The sequence below is a fragment of the Nicotiana tabacum genome, chromosome 9 (assembly GCF_000715075.1).
Source record: "Nicotiana tabacum cultivar K326 chromosome 9, ASM71507v2, whole genome shotgun sequence".
Classification (NCBI taxonomy): domain Eukaryota; kingdom Viridiplantae; phylum Streptophyta; class Magnoliopsida; order Solanales; family Solanaceae; genus Nicotiana; species Nicotiana tabacum.
The window spans coordinates 125,327,236-125,352,813 of record NC_134088.1 but is presented as its reverse complement, the minus strand read 5'-3'; the positions used below and the strand labels follow the sequence as shown (position 1 = coordinate 125,352,813).

The following is a 25,578-nucleotide window of genomic DNA, read 5'->3' as shown; positions in this document are numbered from 1 at the left end:
ATAGCGTGTCGGATCCACTTACAAAAGGCCTATCTAGAGAGGCAGTTGAAAGATCATCAAAGGGAATAGGGTTAACGTCTATGACAAGTCATCATGACGGTAACTCTATCTAGCAGACTGGAGATCCCACGAGCTAGGTTCAAAGAGATCAAACAAAGTTATGAATGACGGTTCAACATTGTCAAATAACTCAACCCATTCTCGTGATGAAGACAATGTTCAGAAATCGAGGTAAAGCATTAAGGCTTTTTGATGAGTCAACAAAGCTTAAAGGTTTTTTAATGATTTGCTAAGTCTGGCAGGATATGACCAGATAGTGTGTCTATAGGATTACACGTTTAGAAATCACCTATGTGAGTGTGAAATGTAAGTCGCTTCAAGGGGAATGAAAGTAAAGGCCCATTCTCTAAGCACTCATGAAACCAGGTGGTGTTCATGGCTGAAACGAACACAACCGTGAGAATCATAGATGGTTAAGGATTGATTGTGTGACTTATGTTGTCTAGGTATACAACAAAGCTCGACGGTTCAAAGATATCAAATCTACCGATTGACCGAGTATATCCGATATAAGTTCACTACGAAAAGTTCAAAGGGAAACCTACTTATCCAGATGCAATTAATTCTTGCATGTAAAACACACACGCGTCCGTGCACTCCTTTATTTTATAGCCATTCCCCATTTATGTGGGGGATTGTTGGGATTTTAAGCTTGCGTAGCTTAAAGAGGGTGAATGAGAAATGGAGGGAAAATGAAATATTTGAGTTTCCCTTGGGAAAGGGACATTGTCCCATATCGGAGGAAGAAAAGGCTTTTGATGGGTATATATATAATTGCTCTTCTTCTAGCTCTTAAAGAGTTAAGAAAAAGGCAAGCCTCGCACCGTCGTCGTCGTCGCTCGCTTGGCTCGGCTTCGGCTTCGGATTTGGATTCGGATTTGGTCAAGGATCGATTGATTGATTAATCTTTTTGGACAAAATTTCTTTCAATTATTTAATTAATTAATTAAATAATTAACGAAAAATTCAATCCAGAATAACCCATGACCCGCGACCCGGTTCGGTCAGGCCCATTTTCTTTCCCGGATTATTTTAAATACATTTTTTCCCGCAATATTTCAAACACCCCTTTTTCCAACAGCCATGGCTGTTTCTGAAAGGTTGCAAACCTTTTCAGAAACAATGCCAGCAACTCTATAAATAGAGTTTGAATCCCAGAATTTTTTCTTACGAAATTTTCTGAGCTTCTTCTTCTTCTTCTTCTTCTGCACAATATTTTCCAGTGTGTTTTACGACCATTGAGTGGTTCGCAGTTCATTAGAATTTTTGGTACCAATACACTGGTGAGTTAAATCGTTCTATCCTGGAAGGATATATTCCAGCACCTCGGGTACTTGAGGGGAATAATTTCCTTAAGGACACACTGTGTATTCAGTGGGCTCGATTTATTCCTATACTGTTTTTTCCAGAATTTATTTTGTTAAACAAGTATTACTAACTTTCTAGTTTGTTTTTCCAGAAAGTTTAATTGTTTATTACAGCAATACAGAATTATAACATTCTTAAGGAAATTATTTTATTATATTCTGTATTTTGTTTGTGGAGATTAAAACCTGTGTGGTTTTCTACTCCTTCTGAATTTTACTATTCTGATTTGAAGATATAAAAACTTCATCAGAGTATTGAAATTCGTAAAACGATTTGAAGAACATAAAAACTTCATCGTTTTTTTGTGAAACAGTATATAAAAACTTCGGTTTTATTTATTATACATACTATTTTTGTTAATAACAGTATTGTTTACTGTTCTGATTTTGCCATTAATTGAACTCTTCTGTTGTTTACAGTGAGAAATGGCAATTGACAACGGAAATTCTTCTGCGACTATTGCGGCAACGACGATAGCCTCGTCAAGACGGACTGCTGTTCCACCGGTAGAGAAATCGGGGAAATTTTCCGGAGCTAACTTCAAAGGATGACAGCAAGGGGTATTCTTCTGGCTTACCACACTTGGTATGCAGAAATTCACTAGTGAAGAACCTCCAGTGCCTGCTGCGGACATGCCGGACAACGAGAAATTCATGATTGTTGAGGCGTGGAAGCAGGCAGATTTTCTTTGCAAAGGCTATATCTTAAGCGCTTTAGAGGATGACTTGTACAATGTGTACAGTGCGATGAATACTTCGAAAGAATTATGGGACGCACTTGAGAAGAAGTACAAGACTGAAGATGTATGCTTGAAGAAGTTCGTGGTTGCCAAATTTCTAGACAGTAAAACTGTTGGAACCCAAGTTTAGGAGCCTCAACTTATTTTTCATGACCTTATTGCTGAAGGTATGGTCGTGAATGAAGCATTTCAAGTGGCAACAATGATTGAAAAATTTCCTCCTTCGTGGAGAGATTTCAAGAACTATCTTAAGCACAAGCGCAAAGAAATGAAGTTGGAAGATCTTGTGATTCGTCTCAAGATTGAGGAAGATAACAAAATAGCCGAGAAGAAGTCTCGTGGAAATTCAACGATCATGGGAGCTAATATCGTTGAGGAGACTGTTCCAAAAAGTAAGAAGAGAAAGAGGTCTTCTGGACAGACTAAGGAGCAGAACAAAAAGAAATTCAAGGGCAGCTGCTACAATTGTGGGAAAACCGGTAACAAAGCCCCTGATTCTCGTCTCCCGAAAAAGTATAAGAAGAAGGGACAGTCCAACATTGTGGAGAAGAATTATGACGTTGATGATCTGTGTGCAATACTTTTGGAATGCAACCTAGTTGGAAATCCGAACGAGTGGTGGATTGACTCTGGATCCACTCGACATGTTTGTGTTGTAAAGGAAGCATTTGCGACTTACTCTACTACTGGTCCCGAAGAAGAGCTTTCCATGGGAAATACTGCAACAGCCAAGATTGAAGGTTATGGGAAAATATTCCTGAAGATGACTTCCGGCAAGGTGTTAACGCTCAACAACGTTCTTCATGTTCCTACTATTAGGAAGAATTTAGTTTCTACTTCTTTGCTTGTTAAGAACGGATTCAAATGTGTATTTGTTTCTGATAAAGTTGTTGTAAGCAAGAATGAAATGTATGTTGGAAAGGGCTACCTCACAGAGGGCCTCTTCAAACTAAATGTAATGGTTGTTGACAGTATGAATAAAATTTCAGCTTCTTCTTATTTATTGGAGTCAAATGATTTATGGCATATTCGTTTAGGACATGTCAATTACAAAACCTTGCGGAAGTTAATTAATTTAGAAGTGTTGCCTAAATTCGAGTGTAATAAATCAAAATGTCAAATATGTGTTTAGTCTAAGTTTGTAAAACATCCTTATAAGTCTATTGAAAGGAATTCAAATCCTTTAGACTTAATTCATACTGACATTTGTGATATGAAGTCGACACCATCTCGAGGTGGGAAAAAGTATTTTATTACTTTTATTGACGACTGCACTCGATATTGTTATGTTTATTTGCTTAATAGTAAGGATGAAGCAATTGAAGCATTTAAGCAATACAAGAATGAAGTGGAGAATCAATTGAATAAAAAGATCAAAATGATTAGAAGTGATAGGGGTGGAGAATATGAATTTCCATTTGCAGAAATATGTTCGGAATATGGAATTATCCATCAAACTACTGCACCTTACTGTAACGACCCGACCTGTCATTTCGAGAGTTATAACCCTATTTTCCCCATTCCTACTTCTTTTTGTGTTATTCAGCTATATTATGTTATATCGGGTTAGTTGGTTCGAGTCCGGAAGGAACTCGGGGTGAAATGAGACACTTAGTCTCATAATTGAAATTTTTAAGTTAGAAAAGTGGACCGGATCTGGACCTATATGTAAACGACCTCGGATTTGAATTTTGATAATTTCAATAGCTCCGTATGGTGATTTTTGGCTTAGGAGAGTGTCCGAAATATTATTTGGGAGTTCGTAGAGGAATTAGACTTGAAATGCCGAAAGTTTTATTTTTGAGAAGTTTGACCGGGGGTTGACTTTTTGATATCGAGGTCGGAATCTAATTCTAAAAATTGGAATACCTCTGTTATGTCATTTAGGACTTGTGTGCAAAATTGAGGTCAATCAGACGTGATTTGATAGGTTCCAGAGTTGTTTGTAGAAATTAGAAATTTCAAAGTTCATTAGGCTTGAATTGGGGTGTAATTCATGGTTTTAGCATTGTTTGAGGTGATTTTAGGATTCGACTAAATTCGTATGATGTTTTAGGACTTGTTGGTATATTTGGTTGAGGTCCCGAGGGCCTCGGGTGAGTTTCGGATGGTTAACGGATCAAAAATTGAACTAGAACAACTACTGCAATTTCCTTCTGTTGGAAATTGCTTCTGCCCAGAAATCGAGCCCAGATCGAGCTTAGGATTGATGGCCACGATCGAAGCCCAAATCGAGCTCAAGGTCGAGGGCATGATCGAGCCCAGGGTCGAGGGTCACGATCGAAGGCATGATCGATCCCAGGGTCGAGGGTCACGATCGAAGGCATGATCGAGCCCAGGGTCGAGGGTCACGATCGAAGGCATGATCGAGCCCAGGGTCGAGGGTCACGATCGAAGGCATGATCGAGCCCAGGGTCGAGGACCTCGACCGAAGGCAGAGATCGAGGCAAAACCGAGGATGTCTGGGCAGAATTATAAAAACAGGGACTTCGTCCCATTTGCCATTTTTGACAAATTGGAACTTGGGGAGAGGCGATTTTTGATATATTTTCAAGGAAAACTTGAGGTAAGTCCCTTGTAATCATTTCTACTCCATAATAGTGAATTATCATCGAGTAATCCGACTAGATTTCATGATTTTGAAGTGTAAATCAGAGATTGAAACTTAGAAATTTGGAAATTAGATTTGTATATTTGAGGGTCAAGTTGAGGTCGAATTTTGGTAAAATTGGTATGGGTAGACTCGTGGTTGAATGGGCTTTTGGATTTTGTAACTTTTGTCGGGTTCCGAGACGTGGGCCCCACATGCGATTTTTGAGCCAATTTCGGGTTTTGGTCTAAATTTGAAGCTTTTCTTGTGGAATTCATTCCATTAGCGTATATTGATGGTATTATACTGATTGTGAATAGATTTGGAGCATTTGGAGGCCGAGTCCAGAGGCAAGAGCATTGCAGGGTAGAGATTTGACCGATTTGAGGTAAGTAACGATTATAAATCTAGTCATGAGGGTATGAAACCCCGGATTTTGTATCATTCTACTATTTTTAGTGACGCACATGCTAGGTGACGGGCGTGTGGGGGTTGCACTGTTGGGGATTTGTGACTTGGTCCGCCCCGTAGCAGCTGTAAAGTTGCATACTTTGTTGAAACCATTGATACTTGTATGATTTAGAAAGATTTTATGTAAATTGGGCTGAATGCCATGTTTGGGCCTTGCGCCAATGCTGTTTGGACCCTTAGGGGATGTTTCTTACCATCCTCTCATTATTTTCGATTGAAAATCTATACTCAGTCATGGTTACACTTGTTTACCGCATAACTCAGTTTTATGACTCTATTTTGATGCATATAAATATTTTGGACCGAATGCCCTATTTTACTGAAATGCCCGAGTGGCTTGATTTGTGAGGATGAGTGTAGATCGGGGCTGCCCGCCTGCAGCATACTTATGACTGAGTGAGGCCGAGGGACTGATTTGTGAGGATGAGTGTGGATCGGGGTTGCCCGCCTGCAGCATACTTTATTATTATTGCACGTGAGTTGTCCGTGCAGATTATAGTGCTTTGGCTGAAAGAGCCCCTCTGGAGTCTGTACACACCCCCAGTGAACGCTGGTACCTACTGAGTGCGAGTGTCCAGTACCGAGTGCCGAGTGCTGAGTGACTGGGAGGCAAGAATGATTGTGAGGTATGCCCGAGTGGCACGAGTGACTGTGAGGTTTGCCCGAGGGGCTGTTTATGATTTCATCATTTTGCTCACCTTTGCATTGAGCCTTTGTTTGAAAAACTGTTGGAAAAAATATCTTTAAATGATTTTTACTGGAATTGGGTTTAAACGAGATATTTGATTCAAATCCTGATTTTTAAAAGCATGTGGTATTTTACTGAGATTTCCTGATATGAACGTTATATGCTTTACTTCTCGTCACTACTGCTCAGTCTTTATTTGTTGTTGTTACTTACTGAGTTGGCGTACTCACGTTACTACCTGCACCTTGTGTGCAGATCCAGGTGTGGCTGGCCATGGTAGCGATTATTGAGTGTTCTGGTTGCAGATTTTCTTGGAGATAGCAAGGTAGCTGTTTGGCAATCGCAGCCCCTGCTCTTCTCCCTCTTATCTTCCTCTAGTAGTATTTAGCTATTTTCCAGGCTAAGTTAGCCTTGATATTGTTAGACAGATTATAGTAGATGCTCATGACTAGTGACACCCCGATGTCGTGCTTTTCTTTTCCGCACTTCTATTTTTCTTTGATTTGATTTCTTTAAATGGAGGTTTTATGTTAAATAACCTTGAAATTTTCTTTTAAATGAAAATATCATTTTGTTTTGGAAATGAGTCGGCTTGCCTAGTTCCACGATAGGCGCCATCACGACAGGGGTTAGTTTTGGGTCATGACAGATTAGTATCAGAGCCTAGGTTACATAGGTCTCACGAGTCATGAGCGGGTTTAGTAGAGTCTTGCAGATCGGTATAGAGACGTCTGTACTTATCTTCAGGAGGCTGCAGAACCTTTAAGAAACTCCATATTCTTGAATTCTTGTCGTGCGAATCTGTTGATTCTAGTAACTAAACATCTGTTGTTTCATTCTCTCACAGATGGTGAGGACTCGTGCTACCGGTCAGGAGGGCCAGCTACCAGTACCACCAGCCAGGGCCGCGAGAGGCCGAGGCCGCGGTAGAAGCCGTGGTAGGGTCAGAGGTGCAGCCCGTACAGCAGTTGGGGCAGTACCTACAGATCCACCGGTTGTCCCAGATCAGGACCAAGTTCCAGTTGGTGATGCACCAGCTCAGGCACCACATGTGCCTATTGTGATTCTAGGCCTTCAGGAGGCCTTAGCTCAGATTCTGACAGCGTGTACTGACCTTGCTCAGGCGGTCTCTATTTTGACGGCCGCAACCACTTCTCAGGCCAGGGGAGGCACTCAGACTCCCATCGCTCGCACACCCGAGCAGGTTATTCAGGGACTCCAGACAGCAGAGGCACCACCAGCCCATCCGGTTGCTGTTGCTCAGGATTATGTGTTTCCTGCTAAGCCTGAGGATGATCAGCGTAGGTTGGAGAGGTTTGGGAGACTTCAGCCACCACCTTTGAGTGGCACAGAGAGAGAGGACACTCAGGACTTTTTGGACAGGTGTCAGAGGATACTCCGTACTGCTGGTATTTTGGAGACTTGTGGGGTCTCGTTCACTACCTTTCAGTTTTCTGGGGCTGCACTCAGATGGTGGGAGACTTACGAGAGGCGTAGGCCTGTTGGCGCAACACCCCTTACTTGGCAGCAGTTCTCCGTGGTCTTTTTGGAGAAGTTCGTGCCTCGATCCCGCAGAGAGGAGCTGCGTAGACAGTTTGAGCGGCTACGCCAAGGTGATATGTCTGTGACGCAGTATGAGATGCAGTTCCTTGAGTTGGCCCGTCATGCTATCTGGTTGGTTCCCACAGACAGAGAGAGGATCATGAGGTTTATTGATGGCCTCACTTATCAGCTACAATTGCTAATGACCAGGGAGCGAGTTTCGGGTGCTACCTTTAATGAGGTTGTCGACATTGCTCGGCAGATTGAGATGGTTCGCGGTCAGGAGAGGGTTGAGCGGGAGGCCAAGAGGCCTCGTGGTCAGGGTGGATTCAGCGGTGCTCCTTTTGGGGGTCAATTCCAGCACGGTAGAGGTCATCATTTCAGACAGGCTCAGTCAGCTCAGCCATTTCATCGGGGTGCATCATTTGGCCATGGTTCTCACAGTTCTCATCAGGTCCACTCATCACTTAGTGCCCTTCCAGTTCAGAGTTCGTCCCGTGCTCCACCTGTTCAGGGCTCTTCCATGCCAGGTTCTTCTACCAATCATCCCGGTGCTAGGGGTTCCCTTCAGTTTTCGCCGCTATCACCAGGGAGTTATTTTGAGTGTGGGGAGCTTGGGCATATGTAGAGGTAGTGTCCTCGTCGTCATGGAAGTCTATCTCAGCAGAGGAGTCAGCCTCTGACTACAACACCAGTTACCTTACCACCCTCCCAGTCAGCTCGAGGTGGAGGTCAGTCAGCTAGGGGTCGCCCTAGAGGGGGAGGCAGATCAGGGGGTGGCTAGGCCCATTTTTATGCCCTCCTTGCCAGACCAAATGCTATTGCTTCAGATGCTGTGATTACAGGTATTGTCTCAGTCTGTCACAGAGATGTCTCAGTATTTTTTGACCCCGGTTCCACGTATTCATATGTTTCCTCGTATTTTGCCCATTTTCTGGATATGCCCCGTGAGTCTCTAGTTTCTTCTGTTCATGTATCTACTCCTGTAGGCGATACTATTATTGTGGACTGCGTATATCGGTCATGTGTGGTGACTATTGGGGGTCTGGAGACCCAAGTGGACCTTTTGCTATTCAGTATGGTCGACTTTGACGTGATATTGGGTATGGATTGGTTATCTCCATATCATACTGTTCTAGATTGTCACGCTAAGACGGTGACGTTGATTATGCTGGGAATTCCGAGGGTTGAGAGGTGCGGTTCTGTAGATTATGTATCAAGTAGGGTGATTTCATAATTGAAGGCTCAACACATGGTTGAGAAGGGTTGCCTATCTTATTTGGCTTTTGTGAGGAATGTTAGTGCAGAGACTCATGTCATTGATTCTGTTTTGGTGGTACGTGATTTTCCGGATGTGTTTCCTGCAGACCTGTCGGGCATGCCGCCTGACAGGGATATTGACTTTGGTATTGACTTGATGCCGGTCACTCAGCCCATTTCTATTTCACCATATCATATGGCACCGGCAGAGTTGAAAGAATTGAAAGAACATCTTCAGGAACTCCTGGATAAGGGGTTTATTCGGCCTAGTGTGTCACCTTGGGGTGCACCGGTTCTATTTGTGAAAAAGAAGGATGGTTCCATGAGAATGTGTATTGATTACAGGCAGTTGAACAAGGTCACAATCAAGAACAAGTATCCTTTGTCTCGTATTGATGATTTATTCGACCAGCTTCAGGGAGCGAGGGTATTCTCCAAGATTGATTTGAGGTCCGGTTATCACCAGCTGAAGATTCGGGATTCAGATATTCTCAAGATAGCTTTTAGAACCCGATATGGCCATTATGTCTCACCAGTGATGTCTTTTGGGCTGACCAATGCCCCAGCAGCGTTCATGCATCTGATGAACAGTGTATTCCAGCCCTATTTGGACTCATTCATCGTTGTATTCATTGACGACATCCTGGTGTACTCTCGTAGCCAGGAAGAGCACTCTCAGCATTTGAGGGCTGTATTGCAGAGATTGAAGGAGGAGAAACTTTATGCAAAGTTCTCTAAATGTGAGTTTTGGCTCAGTTCAGTAGCATTCTTGGGGTAGGTGGTGTCCAGTGAGGGTATTCAGGTGGATCCGAAGAAGATAGAGGCGGTGCAGAGTTGGCCCAGACCGTCCTCAGCCACGGAGATTAGGAGCTTTCTTGGTTTGGCGGGTTACTACCGTCACTTTGTGGAGGGATTTTCATCCATTGCATCGCCCTTGACCAAATTGACCCAAAAGGGTGCTCCATTCAGGTGGTTGAATGAATGTGAGGAGAGCTTTCAGAAGCTCAAAACTGCTTTGACCATAGCTCCAGTGTTAGTTTTGCCATCAGCTTCAGGTTCTTACACCGTGTATTGTGATGCCTCAAGGATAGGCATTGGTTGTGTTTTGATGCAGGAGGGTAGGGTGATTGCCTATGCCTCGCGCCAGTTGAAGACCTATGAGAAGAACTATCCTATCCATGATCTTGAGTTAGCAGCCATTGTTCACACCTTGAAGATTTGGCATCATTATTTGTATGGGGTTCATTGTGAGATCTATACTGATCACCGGAGTCTGCAGTATCTATTAAAGCAGAAGGATCTTAATTTGCGTCATCGGAGATGGTTGGAGCTTCTTAAGGACTATGATATCACTATCTTGTACCATCCGGGGAAGGCCAATGTGGTGACCGATGCTTTGAGTCGCCGGGCAGAGAGTTTGGGGAGTTTAGTCTATCTTCCAGCAGCAGAGAGACCTTTGGTATTAGATGTTCAGACCTTGGCAGGCCAGCTTGTCAGATTGGATATTTCAGAGCCTAGTCGGGTATTGGCTTGTGTGGTCTCCAGGTCTTCTCTTTATGACTGTATCAGGGAGCGTCAGTATGATGACCCTCACTTGCTCGTTCTTCAGGACAAGGTTTGGAGAGGTGATGCTAGGGATGTGACTATTGATGATGATGGGGTGCTGAGAATGCAGGTCCGGATATGTGTGCCTAATGTAGATGGTCTTCGAGAGCTGATTCTTGAAGCGGCCCACAGCTCGCGGTATTCCATCCATCCGGGTGCCGCAAAGATGTACCAGGATTTGAGGCAGCACTATTGGTGGAGGTGGATGAAGAAGGATATAGTTGGGTTTGTGGCTCGGTGCCTAAACTGTCAGCAGGTTAAGTATGAGCGTCAGAGGCCGGGTGGCTTGCTTCAGAGGTTAGAGATCCCAGAGTGGAAGTGTGAGCGGATCACTATGTACTTTGTAGTTGGGCTCCCACGGACTTCGAGGAAGTTCAACGCTATTTGGGTTATTGTGGATCGGCTGACCAAGTCCGCGCACTTCATTCCAATTGGTACTTCTTACTCTTTAGAGCGGTTGGCTAAAATTTACATCCGAGAGATCGTTCGCCTGCATGGTGTCCCAGTTTCTATCATTTCAGATAGAGGTACTCAGTTCACATCGCGGTTTTGGAGGGCCGTGCAGCGAGAGTTGGGTACTCAGGTTGAGTTAAGCACAGCTTTTCACCCTCAGACGGACGGGCAGTCCGAGCGCACTATTCAGATATTGGAGGACATGTTGCGTGCTTGTGTCATTGATTTTGGGGGTTCATGGGACCAGTTTCTGCCACTCGCGGAGTTTGCATATAACAACAGTTATCAGTCGAGCATTCAGATGGCTCCGTACGAGGCTTTGTATGGGAGGAGGTGTAGATCTCCGGTTGGATGGTTTGAGCCGGGTGAGGCTAGGCTCCTAGGTACAGACTTGGTCCAGGACGCATTAGATAAGGTGAAATTGATTCAGGAGCGGCTTCGCACGGCGCAGTCTAGGCAGAAGAGCTACGCAGATAGGAAGGTCCGTGATGTGTCTTTTATGGTTGGGGAGAAGGTTTTGCTAAAGGTATTACCCATGAAGGGTGTTATGAGGTTTGGGAAAAGGGGCAAGTTGAGCCCCCAGTTCATTGGGCCTTTTGAGGTGCTTCAGAGGATAGGAGAGGTGGCTTATAAGCTTGCCTTGCCACCCAGCTTTTCGAGTATGCATCCAGTGTTTCATGTTTCCATGCTCCGGAAGTATATTGGAGATCCGTCCCACATTTTGGATTTCAGCACGGTTCAGTTAGAGGGTGATATGACTTATGATGTGGAGCCGGTGGCTATTTTGGATCGGCAGCTTCGAAGGTTGAGGTCAAAGGATATAGCTTCAGTGAAGGTGCAATGGAGAGGCCAGCCTGTGGAGGAGGCCACTTGGGAGACCGAGCGGGAGATGCGGAGCAGATATCCACGCCTATTCGAGACTCCAAGTATGTTACTAGAACCGTTCGAGGACGAACGGATGTTTAAGAGGGGGAGGATGTAACGACCCGACCGGTCGTTTCGAGAGTTATAACCTTGTTTTCCCCATTCCTACTTCTTTTTGTGTTATTCAGCTATATTATTTTATATCGGGTTAGTTGGTTCGAGTCCGGAAGGAACTCGGGGTGAAATGAGACACTTAGTCTCATAATTGAAAATTTTAAGTTAGAAAAGTGGACCGGATATGGACCTATATGCAAACGACCTCGGATTTGAATTTAGATAATTCCAATAGCTCCGTATGGTGATTTTGGGCTTAGGAGCATGTCCGGAATATTATTTGGGAGTCCGTAGAGGAATTAGGCTTGAAATGCCGAAGGTTTTATTTTTGAGAAGTTTGACCGGGGGGCTAACTTTTTGATATCAGGGTCGGAATCTGATTCTAAAAATTTGAATACCTCTGTTATGTCATTTAGGACTTGTGTGCAAAATTTGAGGTCAATCGGACGTGATTTGATAGCTTCCGGAGTTGTTTGTAGAAATTAGAAATTTCAAAGTTCATTAGGCTTGAATTGGGGTGTAATTCATGGTTTTAGCATTGTTTGAGGTGATTTGAGGATTCGACTAAGTTCGTATGATGTTTTAGGACTTGTTGGTATATTTGGTTGAGGTCCCAAGGGCCTCGGGTGAGTTTCGGATGGTTAACGGATCAAAAATTGAACTAGAACAATTGCTGCAATTTCCTTCTGTTGGAAATTGCTTCTGCCCAGAAATCGAGCCCAGATCGAGCTCAGGATCGATGGCCACGATCGAAGCCCAGATCGAGCTCAAGGTCGAGGGCATGATCGAGCCCAGGGTCGAGGGTCACAATCGAAGGCATGATTGAGCCCAGGGTCGAGGGTCACGATCGAAGGCATGATCGAGCCCAGGGTCGAGGGTCACGATCGAAGGCATGATCGAGCCCAGGGTCGAGGGTCACGATCGAAGGCATGATCGAGCCCAGGGTCGAGGGTCACGATCGAAGGCATGATCGAGCCCAGGGTCGAGGACCTCGACCGAAGGCAGAGATCGAGGCAAAACCGAGGATGTCTGGGCAGAATTATAAAAACAGGGACTTCGTCCCATTTGCCATTTTTGACAAATTGGAACTTGGGGAGAGGCGATTTTTGATATATTTTCAAGGAAAACTTGAGGTAAGTCCCTTGTAATCATTTCTACTCCATAATAGTGAATTATCATCGAGTAATCCGACTAGATTTCATGATTTTGAGGTGTAAATCAGAGATTGAAACTTAGAAATTTGGAAATTAGATTTGTATATTTGAGGGTCGAGTTGAGGTCGGATTTTGGTAAAATTGGTATGGGTAGACTCATGGTTGAATGGGCTTTCGGATTTTGTAACTTTTGTCGGGTTCCGAGACGTGGGCCACATAGGCAATTTTTGAGCCAATTTCGGGTTTTGGTCTAAATTTGAAGCTTTTCTTGTGGAATTCATTCCATTAGCATATATTGATGGTATTATACTGATTGTGAATAGATTTGGAGCATTTGGAGGCCGAGTCCATAGGCAAGAGCATTGCAGGGTAGAGATTTGACCGGTTTGAGGTAAGTAACGATTGTAAATCTAGTCATGAGAGTATGAAACCCTGGATTTTGTATCATTCTACTATTTTTAGTGACGCACATGCTAGGTGACGGGCGTGTGGGGATTGCACTGTTGGGGATTTGTGACTTGGTCCGCCCCGTAGCAACTGTAAAGTTGCATACTTTGTTGAAACCATTGATACTTGTATGATTTAGAAAGATTTTATGTAAATTGGGATGAATGCCATGTTTGGGCCTTGCGCCAATGCTGTTTGGACCCTTAGGGGCTGTTTCTTACCATCCTCTCATTATTTTCGATTGAAAATCTATACTCAGTCATGGTTATACTTGTTTACCGCATAACTCAGTTTTATGACTCTATTTTTATGCATATAAATGTTTTGGGGCGAATGCCCTGTTTTACTGAAATGCCCGAGTGGCTTGATTTGTGAGGATGATTGTGGATCGGGGCTGCCCGCCTGCATCATACTTATGACTGAGTGAGGCCGAGGGCTTGATTTGTGAGGATGAGTGTGGATCGGGGCTGCCCGCTTACAGCATACTTTATTATTATCGCACGTGAGTTGTCCGTGCAGATTATAGCGCTTGGGCTGAAGGAGCCCCTCCGGAGTCTGTACATACCCCCAGTGAGCGCAGGTACCTACTGAGTGCGAGTGCCGAGTGCCGAGTGCTGAGTGACTGGGAGGCAAGAGTGATTGTGAGGTATGCCCGAGTGGCACGAGTGACTGTGAGGTTTTCCCGAGGGGCTGTTTATGATTTCATCATTTTGCTCACCTTTGCATTGAGCCTTTGTTTGAAAAACTGTTGGAAAAAATGTCTTTTAATGATTTTTTACTGGAACTGGGTTTAAAAGAGATGTTTGATTCAAATCCTGATTTTTAAAAGCATGTGGTATTTTACTGAGATTTCCTGATATGAACGTTATATGCTTTACTTCTCGTCACTAATGCTCAGTCTTTATTTGTTGTTGTTACTTACTGAGTTGGCGTACTCACGTTACTCCCTGCACCTTGTGTGCAGATCCAGGTGTGGCTGGACACGGTAGCGGTTATTGAGTGTTCTGGTTGCAGATTTTCTTGGAGATAGCAAGGTAGCTGTTTGGCGATCGCAGCCCCTGCTCTTCTCCCTCTTATCTTCCTCTAGTAGTATTTATCTATTTTTCAGGCTGAGTTAGCCTTGATATTATTAGACAGATTATAGTAGATGCTCATGACTAGTGACACCCCGATGTCGGGCTTTTCTTTTCCGCACTTCTGTTTTTCTTTGATTTGAACTCTTTAAATGGAGGTTTTATGTTAAATAACCTTGAAATTTTCTTTGAAATGAAAATATCATTTTATTTTGGAAATGAGTCGGCTTGCCTAGTTTCACGATAGGCGCCATCACGACAGGGGTTAGTTTTGGGTCGTGACACTTACACACCTCAATCCAATGGAATTGCGGAAAGAAAAAATCGGACATTAAAGGAAATGATGAATTCTTTATTAATAAGTTCCGTATTACCGCAGAGTTTGTGGGGCGAAGCTATCCTTACAGCTAACCGAATTCTCAACAGAGTACCCCACAGCAAAATACAATCTATTCCATATGAAAAATGGAAAGGAAGAAAACCCAACTTGAAATATTTCAAAGTGTGGGGGTGTCTAGCGAAGGTACAAGTTCCTTTTACCTAAAAGGGTTAAAATCGGACCAAAAACTGTTGATTGCGTTTTCATTAGATATGCTACAAACAGTAAAGCATGTCGGTTTTTGGTTCATAAATCCGACAATCCCGAAATTCACGTTAATACGGTAATGGAATCAGATAATGCTGAATTCTTTGAAAGCATCTATCCGTATAAAACTGAATATGAGTCATTAAGTGAAAGACCTAAACGACCTCGGGAAGAACCAAAGGAAAATACTCCAAGTATAGAAGATCCAAGGCGTAGCAAACGTCAAAGAACATCTACTTCCTTTGGACCAGATTTTGTGACATTCTTGCTTGAAAATGAGCCTCAAACTTTTAAAGCAGCTATGTCATCTTCTGATTCAGCGTTTTGGAAAGAGGCAGTCAATAGTGAGATTCAATCAATTTTGGATAACCATACATGGGAATTGGAAGATCTTCCTCCGGGAAATAAGCCTTTAGGTTCGAAATGGATCTTTAAACGAAAAGTGAAAGCTGATGGCACTATTGACAAATATAAGACAAGACTTGTTGTCAAAGGTTATAGACAAAAGGAAGGCCTTGATTACTTTGACACTTACTCGCCAGTAACGAGGATAACATCTATTAGGATGTTAGTGGCACTAGCGGCCGTGTATGGTCTTGAAATCCATCAAGTGGATGTTAAAACAGCTTTCTTAAATGGAGAATTAGAGGAAGAGATTTACATGGAACAACCTGAGGGTTTTGTGGTAACTGTTAAAGAAAAGAAAGTGTGCAAACTTGTTAAGTCGCTTTATGGACTTAAACAAGCACCCAAACAATGGCATGCCAAATTTGACCAAACAATGTTGGCAAGTGGGTTTAAAATCAACGAGTGCGACAAATGTGTTTACATTAAAAACACTCCAGGTCATGAAGTCATTGTTTGTTTATATGTTGATGACATGTTGATAATGAGCAAAAACATGGCAGATATAAATGCTACTAAGCGCATGTTGGCTAGCGAATTCGATATGAAAGACTTAGGAGTTGCTGATGTGATCTTAGGAATCAGAATTCACAAGACTCCACAAGGTCTAGCATTATCACAGTCTCACTACATTGAAAAGGTACTTGACAAGTTCAAGTATTTGGATTTCAAAATTGCCAAGACTCCAATTGACGTGAGTTATGCACTTCAAAAGAATGAAGGTGAAAGTGACTCACAACTGGATTATGCAAGAGTATTGGGAAGTTTGATGTATATCATGAATTGTACACGACCAGATATAGCATGTGCTATTAGTAAACTGAGTCGGTTTACAAGTAATCCCAATCACATACATTGGATGGCAATGAAACGAGTTTTGGGGTATCTCAAACATACCCAAAATTACGCTTTGCATTATAACAAATATCCCTCTGTGATCGAGGGATATAGTGATGCAAATTGGATCACTGGATCATCTGAAGTTAAATCCACGAGTGGATATATTTTCACAATTGGGGGTGGAGCAGTGTCTTGGAAATCATCCAAACAAACGTGCATCGCCCGTTCTATAATGGAATCTGAATTCATAGCTTTAGATAAGGCCGGTGAAGAAGCTGAATGGCTCCGAAATTTCTTGGAAGATATTACATTTTGGCCCAAACCTTTGGCACCTATTTGTATACATTGTGATAGTCAAGCGGCAATAGGCAGGGCAGGGAGCGTTATGTATAATGGAAAATCTCGTCATATACGACGGAGACACAATACCGTTAGACAACTACTCTCTAGTGGTGTTATCACAATTGACTACAAAAATTCAAGAGATAGCGTGTCAGATCCACTTTCAAAAGGCCTATCTAGAGAGGTAGTTGAAAGATCATCAAAGGGAATGGGGTTAAGGTCTAGGACAAGTCATCATGACGGTAAATCTACCCAGCAGACTGGAGATCCCACGAGCTAGGTTCAAAGAGATCAAACAAAGTTATGAATGACGGTTCAACATTGTCAAATAACTCAACCCATTCTCGTGATGAAGACAATGTTAAGAAATCGAGGTAAAGCATTAAGGCGTTTTGATGAGTCAACAAAGCTTAAAGGTATTTTAATGATTTGCTAAGTCTGGCAGGATATGACCAGATAGTGTGTCTATAGGATTACACGTTTAGAAATCACCTATGTGAGTGTGAAGTGTAAGCCGCTTCAAGGGGAATGAAAGTAAAGGCCCATTCTCTAAGCACTCATGAAACCAGGCGGTGTTCATGGCTGAAACGAACACAACCGTGAGAACCATAGATGGTTAAGGATTGATTGTGTGACTTATGTTGTCTAGGTATACAACAAAGCTCGACGGTTCAAAGATATCAAATCTACCGATTGACCGAGTATATCCGATATAAGTTCACTACGGAAAGTTCAAAGGGAAACCTACTTATCCAGATGCAATTAATTCTTGCATGTAAAACACACACGCGTCCGTGCACTCCTTTATTTTATAGCCATTCCCCATTTATGTGGGGGATTGTTGGGATTTTAAGCTTGCGTAGCTTAAAGAGGGTGAATGAAAAATGGAGGGAAAATGAAATATTTGAGTTTCCCTTGGGAAAGGGACATTGTCCCATATCGGAGGAAGAAAAGAAATTTGATGGGTATATATATAATTGCTCTTCTTCTAGCTCTTAAAGAGTTAAGAAAAAGGCAAGCCTCACGCTGTAGTCATCGTCGCTTGCTCGGCTCGGTTTCGGCTTCGGCTTCGGATTTGGATTCGGATTCGGATTTGGTCAAAGATCGATTGATTGATTAATCTTTTTGGACAAAATTCCTTCAATTATTTAATTAATTAATTAATTAATTAATGAAAAATTCAATCTGGAATAACCCATGACCCGCGACCCGGTTCGGTCAGGCCCGTTTTCTTTCCCGGATTATTTTAAATACATTTTTTCTCGCAATATTTTAAACACCTCTTTTTCCAACAGCCATGGCTGTTTCTGAAAGGTTGCAAACCTTTTCAGAAACAATGCCAGCAACTCTATAAATAGAGTTTGAATCCCAGAATCTTTCCTTACGAAAATTTCTGAGCTTCTTCTTCTTCTTCTGCACAATATTTTCCAGTGTGTTTTATGACCATTGAGTGGTTCGCAGTTCATCAGAGTTTTTTGTACCAATACACTGGTGAGTTAAATCATTCTATCCTGGGAGGATATATTCCAGCACCTCGGATACTTGAGGGGAATAATTTTTTTAAGGACACACTGTGTATTCAGTGGGCTCGATTTATTCCTATACTGTTTTTTCCAGAATTTATTTTGTTAAACAAGTATTACTAACTTTCATGTTTGTTTTTCTAGAAAGTTTAATTGTTTATTACAGCAATACAGAATTATAACATTCTTAAGGAAATTATTTTATTATATTCTGTATTTTATTTGTGGAGATTAAAACCTGTGTGGTTTTCTACTCCTTCTGAATTTTACTATTCTGATTTGAAGATATAAAAACTTCATCAGAGTATTGAAATTCGTAAAACGATTTGAAGAACATAAAAACTTCATCATTTTTCTGTGAAACAGTATATAAAAACTTCGGTTTTATTTATAATACATATTGTTTTTTGTTAATAACAGTATTGTTTACTGTTCTGATTTTGCCATTAATTGAACTCTTCTGTTGTTTACAGTGAGAAATGGCAATTGATAACGGAAATTTTTCTGCGACTATTGCGGCAACGATGATAGCCTCGTCAAGCCGGACTGCTGTTTCACCGGCAGAGAAATCGGGGAAATTTTTCGGAGCCAACTTCAAAGGATGGCAGCAAAGGGTGTTCTTCTGGCTTACCACACTTGGTATGCAGAAATTCACTAGTGAAGAACCTCCAGTGCCTGCTGCGGACATGCCGGACAATGAGAAATTCATGATTGTTGAGGCGTGGAAGCAGGCAGATTTTCTTTGCAAAGGCTATATCTTAAGCGCTTTAGAGGATGACTTGTACAATGTGTACAGTGCGATGAATACTTCGAAAGAATTATGGGACGCACTTGAGAAGAAGTACAAGACTGAAGATGCATGCTTGAAGAAGTTCGTGGTTGCCAAATTTCTAGGCTATGAAATGATAGACAGTAAAACTATTGGAACCCAAGTTTAGGAGCTTCAACTTATTTTTCATGACCTTATTGCTGAAGGTATGGTCGTGAATGAAGCATTTCAAGTGGCTGCAATGATTGAAAAATTGCCTCCTTCGTGGAGAGATTTCAAGAACTATCTTAAGCACAAGCGCAAAGAAATGAAGTTGGAAGATTTTGTGATTCGTCTCAAGATTGAGGAAGATAACAAAACAGCCGAGAAGAAATCTCGTGGAAATTCAACGATCATGGGAGCTAATATCGTTGATGAGACTGCTCCAAAAAGTAAGAAGAGAAAGAGGTCTTCTGGACAGACTAAGTAGCAGAACAAAAAGAAATTCAAGGGCATCTGCTACAATTGTGGAAATACCGGTCACAAAGCTCCTGATTGTCGTCTCCCGAAAAAGTATAAGAAGAAGGGACAGGCCAACATAGTGGAGAAGAATGATGACATTGATGATCTGTGTGCAATGCTTTCGGAATGCAACCTAGTTGGAAATCCGAAGGAGTGGTGGATTGACTCTGGAGCCACTCGACATGTTTGTGCTGTCAAGGAAGCATTTGCGACTTACTCTACTGCTGGTCCCGAAGAAGAGCTTTCCATGGGAAATACTGCAACAGCCAAGATTGAAGGTTATGGGAAGATATTCCTGAAGATGACTTCCGGCAAGGTGTTAACGCTCAACAACGTTCTTCATGTTCCTACTATTAGGAAGAATTTAGTTTCTACTTCTTTGCTTGTTAAGAATGGATTCAAATGTGTATTTGTTTCTGATAAAGTTGTTGTAAGCAAGAATGAAATGTATGTTGGAAAGGGCTACCTCACAAAGGGCCTCTTCAAACTAAATATAATGGTTATTGACAGTATGAATAAAATTGCAGCTTCTTATTTATTGGAGTCAAATGATTTATGGTATATTCGTTTAGGACATGTCAATTACAAAACCTTGCAGAAGTTAATTAATTTAGAAGTGTTGCCTAAATTCGAGTGTAATAAATCAAAATATCAAATATGTGTTGAGTCTAAGTTTGTAAAACATCCTTATAAGTCCATTGAAAGGAATTCAAATCCTTTAGACTTAATTCATACTGACATTTGTGATATGAAGTCGACACCATCTCGAGGTGGGAAAAAGTATTTTATTACTTTTATTGATGACTGCACTCGATATTGCTATGTTTATTTGCTTAATAGTAAGGATGAAGCAATTGAAGCATTTAAGCAATACAAGAATGAAGTGGAGAATCAATTGAATAAAAAGATCAAAATAATTAGAAGTGATAGGGGTGGAGAATATGAATTTCTATTTGCAGAAATATGTTCGGAATATGGAATTATCCATCAAACTACTGCACCTTACACACCTCAATCCAATGGAATTGCGGAAAGGAAAAATCGGACATTAAAGGAAATGATGAATTCTTTATTAATAAGTTCAGGATTACCGCAGAGTTTGTGGGGTGAAGCTATCCTTACAGCTAACCGAATACTCAACAGAGTACCCCACAGCAAAACGCAATCTATTCCATATAAAAAATGGAAAGGAAGAAAATCCAACTTGAAATATTTCAAAGTGTGGGAGTGTCTAGCGAAGGTAAATGTTCCTTTACCTAAAAGGGTTAAAATCAGACCAAAAACTGTTGATTGCGTTTTCATTGGATATGCTACAAACAGTAAAGCATGTCGGTTTTTGGTTCATAAATCCGATAATCCCGAAATTCACGTTAATACGGTAATGGAATCAGATAATACTGAATTCTTTGAAAGTATCTATCCGTATAAAACTGAATGTGAGTCGTTAAGTGAAAGACCTAAACAACCTCGGGAAGAACCAAAGGAAAATACTCCAAGTATAGAAGATCCAAGACGTAGCAAACGTCAAATAACATCTACTTCCTTTGGACCAGATTTTTTGACATTCTTGCTTGAAAATGAGCCTCAAACTTTTAAAGCAGTTATGTCATCTTCTGATTCAGCATTTTGGAAAGAGGCAGTCAATAGTGAGATTCAATCAATTTTGGATAACCATACATGGGAATTGGTAGATCTTCCTCTGGGAAATAAGCCTTTAGGTTCGAAATGGATCTTTAAACGGAAAGTGAAAGCTGATGGCACTATTGACAAATATAAGGCAAGACTTGTTGTCAAAGGTTATAGACAAAAGGAAGGCATTGATTACTTTGACACTTACTCGCCAGTAACGAGGATAACATCTATTAGGGTGTTAGTAGCACTAGCGGCCGTGTATGGTCTTGAAATCCATCAAATGGATGTTAAAATAGCTTTCTTAAATGGAGAATTAGAGGAAGAGATTTACATGGAACAATCTGAGGGTTTTGTGGTAACTGTTAAAGAAACGAAAGTGTGCAAACTTGTTAAGTCGCTTTATGGACTTAAACAAGCACCCAAATAATGGCATGCCAAATTTGACCAAACAATATTGGCAAGTGGGCTTAAAATCAACCAGTGCGACAAATGTGTTTACATTAAAAACACTCCAGGTCATGAAGTCATTGTTTGTTTATATGTTGATGACATGTTGATAATGAGTAAAAACATGGCAGATATAAATGCTACTAAGCGCATGTTGGCTTGCAAATTCGATATGAAAGACTTAGGAGTTGCTGATGTGATCTTAGGAATCAGAATTCACAAGACTCCACAAGGTCTAGCATTATCACAGTCTCACTACATTGAAAAGGTACTTGACAACTTCAAGTATTTGAATTTCAAAATTGCCAAGACTCCTATTGACGTGAGTTACGTACTTCAAAATAATGAAGGTGAAAGTGACTCACAACTGGATTATGTAAGAGTATTGGGAAGTTTGATGTATATCATGAATTGTACACGACCAGATATAGCATGTGCTATTAGTAAACTGAGTCGGTTTACAAGTAATCCCAATCACATACATTGGATGGCAATGAAACTAGTTTTGGTGTATCTCAAACATACCCAAAATTATGCTTTGCATTTTAACAAATATCCCTCCGTGATCGAGGGATATAGTGATGCAAATTGGATCACTGGATCATCTGAAGTTAAATCCACGAGTGGATATATTTTCACAATTGGGGGTGGAGCAGTGTCTTGGAAATCATCCAAACAAACATGCATCGCTCGTTCTACAATGGAATCTGAATTCATAGCTTTAGATAAGGCCGGTGAAGAAGCTGAATGGCTCCGGAATTTCTTAGAAGATATTCCATTTTGGCCCAAATCTTTGGCACCTATTTGTATACATTGTGATAGTCAAGCGGAAATAGGCAGGGCAGGGAGCGTTATGTATAACGAAAAATCTCTTCATATACGACGGAGACACAATACCGTTAGATAACTGCTCTCTAGTGGTGTTATCACAATTGACTACATAAAGTCATGAGATAACGTGTCGGATCCACTTACAAAAGGCCTAGCTAGAGAGGCAGTTAAAATATCATCAAAGGGAATGGGGTTTAGGTCTAGGACAAGTCATCATGACGGTAACTTTATCTAGCAGACTGGAGATCCCATGAGCTAGGTTTAAAGAGATCAAACAAAGTTATGAATGACGGTTCAACATTGTCAAATAACTCAACCCATTCTCGTGATGAAGACAATGTTCAAAAATCGAGGTAAAGCATTAAGGCTTTTTGATGAGTCAACAAAGCTTAAAGGTTTTTTAATGATTTGCTAAGTCTGGCAGGATATGACCAGATAGTGTGTCTATAGGATTACACGTTTAGAAATCACCTATGTGAGTGTGAAGTGTAAGCCGCTTCAAGGGGAATGAAAGTAAAGGCCCATTCTCTAAGCACTCATGAAACCAGGCGGTGTTCATGGCTGAAACGAACACAACCGTGAGAATCATAGATGGTTAAGGATTGATTGTGTGACTTATGTTGTCTAGGTATACAACAAAGTTCGCCGGTTCAAAGATATCAAATCTACCGATTGACCGAGCCTCGTAGTAAAATGCTAAGCAATAGCCAACCAACTTGCCGGAGATAAAAATCAAAAAATATTGCTTAAAATACAAATTTAAGAATATTGGAGTGATATTCATCCTGTCAAAATAAAAATAAAGTACATCGCACAACCGAAAATATTAATTGATACTAAACTTTTACACCAGACCAAACAATCTAATCTTAATAGTGAATATAATCACCGTTAAGAATATATTCTTTTCAAGAATAGCCTCAACTTATCCAAAAGAAGGAAAACCTCTCATTCATCAAACCCTGCCCAATGTCACACATTCTCGTGTAATTTAAAAACTTCTAACTAATCATTAGAAAAATTAATTTTATGTCCCTTATCCACGAAGGGAATTCTCCAATAGGGAGAGGTAGGGGTGGCAAACTTGCATGTCGGATCGGGTCGGATATGAGCGGGCCGAAAACGGATAATTCAAAAACGGATAAATTATTCGACCCGTTTTTAAAACGGATAAAAAACGGTTTATCCGACGGATAATATGGATATCCAAAACTTGAGAAACCCCTAATTTGAGGCTTTACAAATGTAAAAGTTAAACACATTAATTATCCATTGGTTATCTATTTGGTTAACCATTTTCAAAGTGGATAATATAGTTCTTATCCATATTCGACCCGTTTTTAAAAAGTTCATTATACAAACCACTCTTTGTTTTTTCTTTTTGAAGAATTTTGGTGCTAAATACTTTAGGCCCAATAAAAAATGACGTTTGGAATTTGAGTGCTATAAAATCAAACATTGACTCTTTATACTTTTAAAATTAAAATTTACATATTTAACAAATGTAAGGAAAAGACATCTAAGTCAATACAAGGAAAAATCATTTAAGTCACAATTTTTAAATATTTGAACACATTGCAGCAAAGGAACTATTTTATACTCTCCAAATAGGTCTAGGTAAGATTTCACATTTACGAGCAATAAACTAATTCTCATACAATAGAAAAATGATACAAATAACTCAATTTCCCATATTATCGAGTCAAAAATGTTACAATAAGAATAAGATCTCAAATGATAATACAACACCAAATAAAAAATACAACATGACCTTGGCTTCAAATGAGTTAATATAAGAATACATGGTCCATATTATAGGAATTTGAGGTGAAGAATTTGAAATCTTGGTGGTTAAAGTTAAGCTGCTTTAACCAAGAATCAGCAGCATTATAAAGATCATTGAATTTTTGATAGGCTTGTACCTTATTTAACCAAATGTTATCTTGCATCTTGTATGGTATAAGCCCAAAAGGTGGAAGAGGAATTCCACCTTTTTCTTTCTTTTCAATAGGAAGATCTTTACATATGTCATCATCAAAGTCATCTGCAATATTGCAATATAATGTATAAAAATTAGAATATATATATATATATATTGATTAAGTACGAGAAACTAAATATTTGACAAGCAAATATATGTCACGAACCAAGCACATAACGTGCACGGCCAAGAACCAGATTTTACTTATATTTACGCGAATAGGAAAATTGAAAGACGTACCTTGAAATGATGCTGATAATGTATGATAAGTAAGGAAGTATGTTGATATATTTTGGGTAATTCCCTTCATTGGTACATGGTAGATTGGGTACCTAACAATAAAATTAGAGAAAATTAACTCAAATTCTCTAAATTGAATAAATAGATGAATAATGGAGAGAATTTTTTCCTTAATAATAATTTCTAGAAAACAATTATCATTAACATCAATTCCAAATTTCTATATGATATTGAATTGATAAATTTTATTTCTATGTGGAAAAAATAATTGTTTCATCAATGTATCATTGGAATTTCACTTGAAATTATTACAAAGGTCAAAATAGGAAGAAGAAAAAAAATACCAAGCAACAGCCATCCAACTTGCAGGAGACAAGTCAATGCTCTTCAGTGACTGAAGTCCTGGATGCTTCTCACTAAATTCATATATCTGAAATATCCAAAACAAAATCAAAAAATATTACTTTAAAATACAAAATTAAGAATACTAAGTGACTATTAAAAATAAATTCTTTTTCAAAAATAGTCTCAACTTATCAAAAAGTAGGAAAACCTCTTGTTCATCAAACTCTGACCTAACGTCACACATTCTCATGTTATTTTAAAATTTTCTAACTAATTATTAAAAAACTTAAGTTTACACACCTTTTCCACCAAGGGAATTCTCCAACGGGGAGAGGCAATCTCAGAATGTTGAAAATACATATAGCCAAGGCAATTTTCATTAACATTCATTGAAGGTGCATAGCTTCTTTGAATATTTTGTTGATTGGCTACTACATCTCGGGATGGGACTGATCCCGAAAGAGGATCTCTTGAGCCCTCTACATGCTCAAAAGTAGAGTCAGTTGAGTTATTGCTGGAAGTCCTCGAGAGTTTTTCACTACCACTTACTTCACTCACTTACTCCAGCTCAAGATCAATTCCATCAATAATATGGTCTTCTGATAAGTTTCTACAGAAAATAAAAGAGTATCAGTAATGACATATCACTATTATATATTGATTCAAGAAATCTACAGATTTGACAAGCACAAATATGTCACAAACCAA

The 25,578-nt window shown here is 40.5% G+C and overlaps 1 protein-coding gene across 1 annotated transcript; it reads right to left on the bottom strand.

Moving 5' to 3' along the window:
- Window positions 1-24,091: 24,091 nt before the first annotated feature.
- Window positions 24,092-25,260, bottom strand: LOC107813022 (uncharacterized). The gene is made up of 4 exons (XM_075221320.1): window positions 25,171-25,260; window positions 24,870-24,955; window positions 24,526-24,617; window positions 24,092-24,348 (listed from the first exon to the last, which is right to left on the bottom strand). The coding sequence occupies exons 1-4, from the start codon at window positions 25,258-25,260 to the stop codon at window positions 24,092-24,094; spliced, it is 525 nt and encodes a 174-aa protein (XP_075077421.1).
- Between the last annotated feature and the right edge of the window lie 318 nt (window positions 25,261-25,578).

Bases quoted from the DNA above. Each gene is read 5' to 3' on its own strand.
- LOC107813022 (XM_075221320.1), bottom strand. From the start codon at position 25,260: ATGAATGTTAATGAAAATTGCCTTGGCTATATGTATTTTCAACATTCT. The intron at 24,956-25,170 runs GTGTGTAAACTT...TGGATATTTCAG, and splicing joins GAATTCCCTTGGTGGAAAAG to ATATATGAATTTAGTGAGAA. The intron at 24,618-24,869 runs GTATTTTTTTTC...TTTTATTGTTAG, and splicing joins AGTTGGATGGCTGTTGCTTG to GTACCCAATCTACCATGTAC.